The sequence below is a fragment of the Bufo gargarizans genome, unplaced genomic scaffold (genome assembly GCF_014858855.1).
Source record: "Bufo gargarizans isolate SCDJY-AF-19 unplaced genomic scaffold, ASM1485885v1 fragScaff_scaffold_685_pilon:::fragment_4:::debris, whole genome shotgun sequence".
Lineage (NCBI taxonomy): Eukaryota > Metazoa > Chordata > Amphibia > Anura > Bufonidae > Bufo > Bufo gargarizans.
Genome location: NW_025334164.1, coordinates 226,399 through 236,544, shown reverse-complemented (window position 1 = coordinate 236,544; position 10,146 = coordinate 226,399). Strand labels below are relative to the sequence as shown.

The window sequence follows — 10,146 nt, the reverse complement described above, 5'->3', positions numbered from 1 at the left end:
GATGCAGAGAACTGGAAGCCTCTTGGAGTAACAGCAACGCCCCCGTTGCTCCTAGAGGATCATTTGCATATATTAAAACTTTATTTTTCACAGCAATGTGGACACATATGAACCTGCCACCAACACAGATGCCTTCAGCTGCCAGGTGTACATGTAACAGGTCAGCCAGTGTCATAGGTATGCCCCTTCAGAACATAACCTGGGCACATGGTACAGTAAAGGGCTCCTTGTGTATATTTTGCTTAGTGAACTCTGCACTGTAATGTCCTCCCTCACAGCTCGCCCCTGAGAACGCACTTTCTACAATATTCTCCTACACCTAGAACTTGTTTGCTCGGCGATATCAGTAGTATCTAATCCCGCGAGCAGCAGACGCTTCTGACGTCATAAGGGCACGTGACCTGCTAATGAGTCCTCCAGGGAGCAGTGAGCCGCGCCTCCCCCAAAGCGAGCGTCCTCTGCCTTTTCTGCTCTCTATGGTTACACTCTTCCTGGTCGCGCGTTGATTACGTCACCACCCTGTACAACACGTGCTGAGGCTTCTGTGGAAGGTACCTATCTGTGGTTATATTGGGGGTGTTTATGGGTCTGTGACCGGGAGATTGGAAAGATGTAATGTCACGTGACCGTCGCAGGGTCCTAGTGCCGGTCAGTTACTTGGTAGCCTCCTAGAAGAGGCGCCATACAGCCACAATTGCTGCTTATACCATCCCCAGTGTAACAGCTTCAGGACCTGCTGTACCAGGTGACATCACGCTGTAGGGGATCTATACAGAACAGTATGCAGCAGGTTTATGCATTATTTTCAAACCAGCACCAGATACTTTTGTAATTTCAGGTATCGCTAATGAGCTCTTCTATAAACTGCATCTGTATAGTGCCACGGTGCCACCTGCTGTTTGTTCTGTTCTTAATTTCTTGTCCACCTCCCTGAGGTGGTCGCTCACACACTCACATTAAACAGTGTTTTCCGAGATTTTGATACTGATGTCCGATCCATCTGATGGGTAGGGGTCCGACACCTAGGACCCCCAATGATCAGCTGTGAGCGCCGTCGCCTTCGTGCACCTTCCCAAGCACAGCACCGTACGTTGTATCACGTCTGTGCTTGGCACCACGCTCAACCCATTTGGTACCAAGCACAGCCGCTATCAAATGCGCTGCGCTGGTGCCTTCTCAAACAGCTGATCGGCAGGGTCCTGGGTGTCAGATCCCCACCAATCAGATACTGATGACCTGTCCAGAAGATAGTATACAGAAAGAGGCCAGAGATAGGTCATCAGTATCAAAATCTCAGAAAACGCCTTTAAATCTTCAACTGCCACCAGCCATATTTACTGTTTAGAAACTCTGGCATTTTCAGGGAAAGAGCTACCGCGGAAAGGACGCGCCCCAGGAGCTTCTAGCCTGAAACAAATCTAGCTTAAAGGGAACCTGTCATCATCTTCATGCAGACATCACTGAGGGCCACATAAATTAGTGACAGAAATGCTGAGTCAGCGATGTGTCACTCATGAGCTAATTGTAAGTGGTTGCTGAGAACCAACATCATAATCATTGCAGTACAGGTCTTGAAAAGAGTCACATCTACCTGAGAAGAGTCCTGGTTATACATAATCTCCTGCTCTCCCCCATCTGCTGATGACTGGCAGTTCTCTCCTAGAGAGAAAGGGAGAAAACTCGGTAGAAGCCTGTCAATCATCAGCAGGTGGGCAGGAGAGCAGGAATCCATGAATAACCATGACTCTTCTCAGGTGGACGGGACTCTTTTCCAGGCCTGGGCTACAATGATTGTGATGTTGGTTCTCGGAAACCACTTACTTTTAACTTATAAATGACAGCCCGCTGAAATCATCTCACCTGTCTATACTATATGCTGCCGTTAGTATGGGCAGCATAAAGGTGATGACAGGTTCCCTTTAACAATTGGAGCCATGAATGGACAGGTCTCTGATTTTAATTTTTTTGTATCAAACACCTGGTTTAACACAGGCGTAAGTGGGTGATCCCATCTCAAACGCTTATGGTGTATCCACAGGAGATCTCAACAGTGGGACCCACACCAGTCTCCAGAATAATGGTCCCTGGTGATCTGATAGCTGACCGTCTCATACAGGCAGACAACAAATGGAGAGATGGCGTCTCCATTCACTAATATTACGCGCAGACCGAGCACATGTGCGCCCATCTCTTCATTCATTGCTCTCTTGTATGAGGCAGTGGCTCTCTCACCAGCCGAGACAGGGTACCCCCACAAGCATTCAGCAATGTAGCCTGCTGGCCACTAGATGTCAGCACATGTAAAACTGCAATCCTTCTACATGTGTATTTTTTCGTGTTGCATCGGCAGCCGCCCGTCTTCACAGTCCTATTCCCCTCTCTCAGACACATACTACTTTATTTGTTTATATGGATGAATATTTTTCTTTGATCCGTGAGAGAACTATCTAGATCACATACAGAATCAGATACATTCATACCAAGGATGCCGCCTCACTGTGACTTGAATTATACGGTTAGGACACAAGAAGCGCTAATATATGGCTTCATTTTTTATTTTATTTTTTCAGAACAATCATCAGACACTTTCGGTAATGGCCAAAAGCAAAGGAAAAGGACCGAAAAAACAGAACGTGTTTCACGTTGCAAACAATAAAAATGTGAAAGCTAAAAATAAAGCAAAGCCTGTCGTGTCCAACCTGAAGAAGGTGAGTTGTGGGCAGCGGGCGGACCTCACCCATTCTGTATCTTGCACATTTCATGACTTTTCTCCTTTCTTCAGATCAAGGCTGCAACAAGCGACAAAGTCAGCAAAGTTAACCAGGCTTTTACAGAGCTGCACCAAGACATGGCCCAGGCGAAAAAGACGCCCGCAGCCGTATCAAAGGAGACTCGGGTAAACAGACGCAAGCCATTCCCGCAATGTTTTATGTCACGCAGTCTTTTTCTACCGCCACTTTATGCAATATCGTACAGTATACAAATGCTTAAAGGGGTTATCATAAATATATTTTATTTTCTATAGATATAAGACCCTCATTTATCAAAATCAGTGATGAGCAGGGTGTTCTAATGATTCCTCACCTCTTTTGCATTCTCTCCTGTCTTTTAGGGCTCATACCCACGAACGTGTGCCGGCCGGGCCCATATTGTGGCGTGCAAACAGCAGTTCCGCAGTATACGGGCACCAGTCGTTTGTGCACCACATCACAGAGATGCGGACCCATCCACTTGAATGGGTCCGCAATCCGGAAGCTGTCGTGTAAAAAAAACTGAGGCACGGAAGCACCGCACCACAAAAAAAAAAAATGGAACTTCAATTTTTTTTTGCGGTGCGGACGGATCACGGAACCACTTAAGCTGAATGGGTCTGCACGGCCGGTGCCTTGGGGACCGCAACAGTGCATGGAAAGGGCGGTACATGTTCATGTGCATGAGCCCTTATACTCAGCATTATGCATTAGCCTTATACTTCATGCTGCTCCAGTGCCTGAAACTGTGCTTCACGTGCTCAGCGGGGGCACGCACAAATAGGGCCCCATAGCAGAACTTAGTATGGGCCCTCTGCAACTATTTTTACCAGTGTACGTGCATTAATCACTCCCAGGCAATGTAGGACATGTGCAACGCCCCAGATTTCTGACAAATTTTGTATTTATTTTTTTAATTTAATTAAAATTTTAACTAAATATAAACAGTAAATAATAAATAAAAAAAAGTTTACTTTGGCCTCGCCCACTTTAATCTGACTTATGTCGGAAAAAGTGGAAGAGGTGCTTCAAATATATGGCGCCCATTTTGAACACCATATTTGTCAGTATTTACACCAGAAAACTGACAAAAATACAGTGATAAATCGCCTGCTTCTCTTCGATTACAAAGCTCTCTGCTTGTAGCCACCACTAGGGGGAGATCAGTGAACAGGAATTTATACAACTGCTATGGAAGCTGTAAGGGTCAGTTCACACGGCTGATTTCAAAATACATGTGTAAAACACTGAATCCAAGCAGATTTTTACGCCTCAAAATGACACCTGTTTTTTGTAAAGCGTTTTTCAGGCAGATTTTTGATTTTATTAAATACTATAGTAATTTATCTCACAAGTGGTTTTTGACATGTTTACACATGAAAAAACTTGCATATGTCCACATCTCAAATGGTGTGTTTTTTTTTTTTTTTTTCAGCCCTGATTCTGCCCCAAGATAGGTCACGCTGCTTCTTCTTTACATGTGTAAAATAAAGTAAATGCTGCCTCCCATTGAAATGAATGGGAGGCTGTTTTTGAGGCAGAACCGCTCCAAAAAACTCCATTTGAACTGACCCATATCATTTATTTACATTGAGCTCCCCCTAGTGGCAGCTGTGTGAAATGCAGTGGTTTAACAATGGGAAGAGAGTCACCATGGCAGCACTGAATATGGCAGCTACACTTTCTACATGTTTCTTTTATTCCCATTTAGACTTGCACTTGATTCTCTCTATTCCCACGACATATAGAGCTTTGTTATCTTTTTCTGAGAACAGTCATAGATTTCTTACAATTATTAAAGGGGTTTTCCGGGTTCAGAGCTGAACCTAGACATCCCTCCATTTTCACCCAGGTAGCCCCCCTGACTTTAGCATCGGAGCAGTTCATGCTCCGATGCTCTCCTTTGCCCTTTGCTAAATCACGCAGGGCAAAGGCGTTTTTTGGAGATCCGGTGACGTACCGAGCTCTCCATGGGGCTGCCAGGAAGCCCAGTGACGTCACCGGCACTGATGGGCGGGCTTTAGCGCTGCCCTAGCCAGTAAAACTGCTAGGGCAGTGCAAAAGCACGTCCATCACAGCCGGTGACGTCAACGAACACACTGCCGGACGGAAGCTCCGCCCGGCGGTGTGTTATTGTAAACAAAAGAGACTTTGCCCTGCGCAATCTAGCGCAGGGCAAAGGAGAGCATCGGGGCATAAACTGCTCCGATGCTAAAGTCAGGGGGGCTGCGGGGTGAAAATAGGTTTGTTTGGGTTCAGCCCCTTTAAGTGTATAGCAGTGTTTTCCAGTTATTAATTGCATAGTGCGCTGCATATTTACCTACAGGAATTTACAAAGTGTCAGGAATTTCAGAAATTGTATTCCAATGACAAGTTCGGAGAAGGAACTTTGGCTTACTGACTGCATAGCCCTGGATAGAAAGATGTAGGAATATAAGGAAGGAGATGGAGGGGGGGGATTTATCAAACTGGTGTAAAGTAGAAGTGGCTTAGTTGCCAATAGCAACCAATCAGATTCCACCTTTCATTTTCAAAAAGGAGCTGTGAAAAATGAAAGGTGGAATCTGATTGGTTGCTATGGGCGCTTTACAGTTTGATAAATCTCCCTTACAGTTTTATATTGGGCAGTGGTGGTGGTTAACCCGCCGCAGTATAAGGGCCTAAATTGTGGCCGTTGACTTCGTAGAGGGCCACACATTATATTCAGACTGGGGTGGTACAGGGTGTAGGCAGACACCTCATCATTATGTACAACGTCAGGTTTTACAGCCTGCTGTAAAAATTCACCTGTCCGCATCTTTTGTCGCCCCATTGAAGTGAATGTGTCCACATTCAAGCTGCAAAAAATGCAGACAAAAAATAAGTTTGTGTGCATGAGGCCTAAGAATGAGGACTTACAGCCTATGAGGAAATAGGGTTAGTCCAGAAGGTGAGTGTTTTGTAGAATGACCAGCCATTCTTTTATAGAAAACGGACTACACATAAAGCTGCACAAGCCATGAAGCTGTGTAGCCCCCAACCGTCTTAATATATCCCATTACTACAGCCTCACTACCAATAACCTAAGGGGGTAGTAGTTAGGCTATTCATGCAGTAACGCTGCCAACACCAGTCTGTCACCTACATTAAGCACTATAACCTGCAGTATTACATTACTGGTGTTACTGGCCTGAGATTGCACCCTCCCTACTTCCTGCAGTTTTATAGGAGTAGTACTGGTGTTACTGATCTGAGATTGTGCCCTCCCTACCTCCTGCAGTATAATAGGAGTAGTACTGGCGTTACTGACCCGGGATTGCCGCCCTACCTAGCTCCTGCAGTATTATAGGAGTAGTACTGGTGTTACTGACCTGAGATTGTGCCCTCCCTACCCCCTCGCTGTGCTGCCACAAAGCTCCCCTGTAAGGCTACTTTCACATTTGCGTTCGGGGCTCCGCTTGTGAGTTCCGTTTGAAGGCTCTCACAAGGGGCCCCAAACGGATCCGTCCAGCCTTAATGCATTCTGAGTGGATGCGGATCCGCTCAGAATGCATCAGTCTGGCAGCGCCTGGGCTCCGCTCCGCTCAGCAGGCGGACACCTGAACGCTGCTTGCAGCGTTCGGGTGTCCGCCTGGCCGTGCCGGAGGCAAACGGATCCGTCCAGACTTACAATGGAAGTCAATGGGGGCGGATCCATTTGAATTTGACACAATATGGCTCAATTTTCAAACGGCTCCGTCCTCCATTGACTTTCAATGTAAAGTCAAAACGGATCAGTTTGCATTACCATGTTTTTTTTTTTGTTCATGGTAATGCAGATGGATCCGTTCTGAACGGATCTAAGCGTTTGCATTATAGGAGCGGATCCGTCTGTGCAGATACCAGACGGATCCGCACCTAAACGCAAGTGTGAAAGTAGCCTAATACGTTGTCAGGAACTGCAAGTTACTTAGCCGTCACAGCATAGCCTATCCCTATAAGGAATACTTTGCATTTCTTGTGAGGTTGCCTGGGAAACAAACATATCTGTGTAAATATTTGTTTGTACTTGCAGTAATGGCCGTTTCTCACTGCCATTTAAAATAAATGAGGAGCCGTCGCCTCTTCGGACATGTCTTTTAGCGACTACTCGCATTCCCCATGTAATAGGAACTGTGGACTATCTTGTCTTATTACTGGGTTGTGCCGTCCTCTATTATTCCTGCTTGTAGTTTACACGTAAAGGTACAGCTAGGTGTTACCGGTTGGGTGCCCCTTCACACTGGCGCTATCAGGCTGTTGGCAGCGCGCTTCTTGTTCTTTGGTAGATACATGGGCTACATTGTGACTATAGATGGATACCGCTTTCTTTTCTAGGTTTCCAGGCCGAGCCGAGAAGCCCCCGCTGACATAGAAAACGCCACTAGACCTATTGTCACAGCTGTAAGTGACTTCCATGGACATCGCCCCTTTTCCCCACCGTACAAAGTGCACAACAAAGGACTTGATTTAATATATATACACATTTTATTGGAAATGTCTCAAGTACAAAATAAAAAGTGGTTACATAGTAAAGAAGCATGCGTTTAAGATGGCGGTTTACTACAGATCTGTGAAATGGAGAAAGTGCTGGGAACTACAAGGCACTTGGACTGTGATCAGACGGCAGAAACTGGGCAGTGATTATTCTTAATGTAACCACCTGCAGAACGAAGTGGTTTGGCACAAAATTCTCTGCGGAAGGTTTTGTCATTTTGTTAGTGGCTGCATCTAGTGCCCCCAAGGCTCTGTCCTACCCTTGTGCTGCCGCGAGCCCTGCGGCTTTACAACCAGAAAATCAGCATTCATTTCCCGGTGTTTCTGCTCTTGTTACTTGCGGATTTGATGCAGCTTTACTGCCTCAATGGGTGAAATCCGCATCAGAAGTCAAACATAATTGACACGCTGTAAATTTCTAAATCCACACGGAAAACAGTAAAGTGTACTTGATACTGTATTAGGGTACATGCACGCGACCGCGCCGTGTTTTGTGGTCTGCAAGTTGCAGATCCACAAAACACGGATGCTGGTCATGTACACTCCGCAATTAACGGAACGGATAGAAATGCCTATTCTTTCCCGAAAATGGGCAATATGATATTTTTTTTTGGGGGGGGGGCACGGAACAGAGCAAGTGATGCAGACAGTACAAGGAGTGGTGTCCGCATCATTTACGCCAACACTGAAGTGAATGGAGCCACAGCAAAAAGTAAAATGGCTCTGTGCATAAACCCTTAAAGGGGTTGTCCAAGTTATATTTATTGATGACCTAATCCCCAGGATAGGTCATCAATATCAGATCGGCTGGGGTCCGGCACCCCCACCGATTAGCTGTTTGAAGAGAAGGCGCGCACCGTGCCAGCGCTGCCTCCTCTTCATTGTTTACCTGATCGCTGTTGCATCCGCAGCAGTGACCAGGTGTAATTACACCCAAGCCGCCCCATTCATTTCAATGGGATGGATCGCTTCTATACACTTGTATAGGAGAAATCCGTATCATTGAAATGAATGGGACGGCTTGGGTGTAATTACATCTGCTCACCGCTGCAGATGCAACGGCGAGCAGGTAAACAATGAAGCGGAGTCGGCACGTGCCTTTTCAAACAGCTGATCGGCGGGGGTGTCGGACCCCTATCCTGATGATTAGGTCATCAATAAATATAACTTGGACAACCCCTTTTCTGCATGAGAATCCACGCGCAAGTCAACATGTCTGATTCTCATGTTCCCACCACTGTTAGGAGGCCCCATAAACATGAACAGTTATCTAATACTTATGGGCGGAAGGATTCTAAGTGCTTGTTAGATTCTTAAATGAACAATAAGGGAACGCACATAGTAAGGCTCCATTCACACGTCTGCAAATGGGTCCGCATCCGTTCTGCAATTTTGCGGAACGGGTGCGGATCCATTAATTCTCTATAGGAACAGAATGGATGCAGGACAGCGGTCCCGATCTTTGGGTCCGCAGCTCTGCAAAAGATAGAACACATCCTATTCTTGTCCGCAGCTGCAGACAAGAATAGACATTTCTATAGGGGTGCCGGGCGGGTGTGTTGCAGATCTGCAACACGCCACAGGACATGTGAATGGAGCCTAAGGGGTAGGTTATAAAATCAGCTAGATTGACTATAGCAACCCGATAAACCACCGCTGACATGTTAGAAAGGACATCTGCGGTCAGTAAATCACTAGTGCAACTGTGTCTCACTGTGCGATACAAAAACATGCCAAGAAGTGGTTTGTGCATAAGCGCAATGCGGGCATCAGGGTGCGTTCACACGCTGCAGAAACTCCACACATGAAAATTAGTGCCACTCGCCTTGCAGAAATCCACGTGCTTGCCTTCCCATTCAAATTAATGGAACGGATTTCCAGTCATGGAAATTTCTACAACAAGATCCACAGTGTGTGAAGGCAGCCTTAATATAACAGGCGATGGAAAAGTCCAGGCGCAGCCTTTGAACTGGTCTAAGTATTCTTTGGGAGGGAGGCTGTATTATTTGGTGGAGGAAACTTTTTCTTCTGTGGTCTCCTCTAGGTAGGGGTCCATATACACATTGGGGGAGATTTACCAAAACTGGTGTAAAGGAAAACGGTCTTAGCTGCCCCTAGCAACCAATCAGATTCCACCTTTCATTTTCCATAGGAGCTAAGAAAGGTGGAATCCGATTGGTTGCTATAGGCAAGTAAACCAGTTTTCCTTTACACCAGTTTTGATAAATCTACCCCACTGCCTACCACCTGTACAGACAGGAAAAACAGCCCCAATAACCCCTGGACCTGCTGTGGGCCTACAGAGGCAGAATTAGGTCACCATCAAATCCATAGTGGTTACAGGTAAAGGGAACCCGTCAGGCCAAAATGCCCCTAAACCACCAGCAGTACTTTAAAGTCGCCTGGTTTCTAATGAAGCCGACACAAATTGGGAGCTTGAATTCAAGGGGGCAGTGGCCTTGATAATGGTCAAGCTTGCCTCTCCCCCTTCCTCCCAGATCGCACTTAATTGATGGCCTTTTCTTTTTTCCTTCCTGCGCGAATCCCCCAGAGTTCTTGTTCCTGCATTGTCAATCTAGTTTATTGTGCCTGCGCAGTGCGATCCGCTGTAGTGTACTTGGCTTAGGGGGTCATCGCAGGTGTTTGAGCTGCAGGCAGCATGTTATCGGGCAGGAGAAGCTGAGCAGATTGATATATAGTTTTATGGGAAAAGATTCAGTATAACGAAATTCTTCGTTCATTTAAATTCCTGCTCATTCATTCTGGACATTGAAGTCAAGGAGGCGGTCCTATCAGTGATTGACAGTCTTCCCTCTATGATTGTGTATACAGAGATAGCTGTCAATCACTGATAGGACCGCCTCCTGAACTTCAATGCTCAGAATAAATAGGAATTTGACAA

The 10,146-nt window shown here is 46.2% G+C and overlaps 1 protein-coding gene across 1 annotated transcript; it reads left to right on the top strand.

The window, feature by feature from the left end:
• Positions 1-432: 432 nt before the first annotated feature.
• On the top strand, positions 433-8,179 carry RBIS (ribosomal biogenesis factor). The gene is made up of 4 exons (XM_044273450.1): positions 433-551; positions 2,571-2,708; positions 2,783-2,896; positions 7,086-8,179. The coding sequence occupies exons 2-4, from the start codon at positions 2,595-2,597 to the stop codon at positions 7,296-7,298; spliced, it is 441 nt and encodes a 146-aa protein (XP_044129385.1). The 5' UTR covers positions 433-551; positions 2,571-2,594; the 3' UTR covers positions 7,299-8,179.
• Positions 8,180-10,146: the final 1,967 nt, after the last annotated feature.

Bases quoted from the DNA above. Each gene is read 5' to 3' on its own strand.
- RBIS (XM_044273450.1), top strand. From the start codon at position 2,595: ATGGCCAAAAGCAAAGGAAAAGGACCGAAAAAACAGAACGTGTTTCAC. The intron at 2,709-2,782 runs GTGAGTTGTGGG...TCCTTTCTTCAG, and splicing joins TCGTGTCCAACCTGAAGAAG to ATCAAGGCTGCAACAAGCGA. The intron at 2,897-7,085 runs GTAAACAGACGC...TTTCTTTTCTAG, and splicing joins CCGTATCAAAGGAGACTCGG to GTTTCCAGGCCGAGCCGAGA.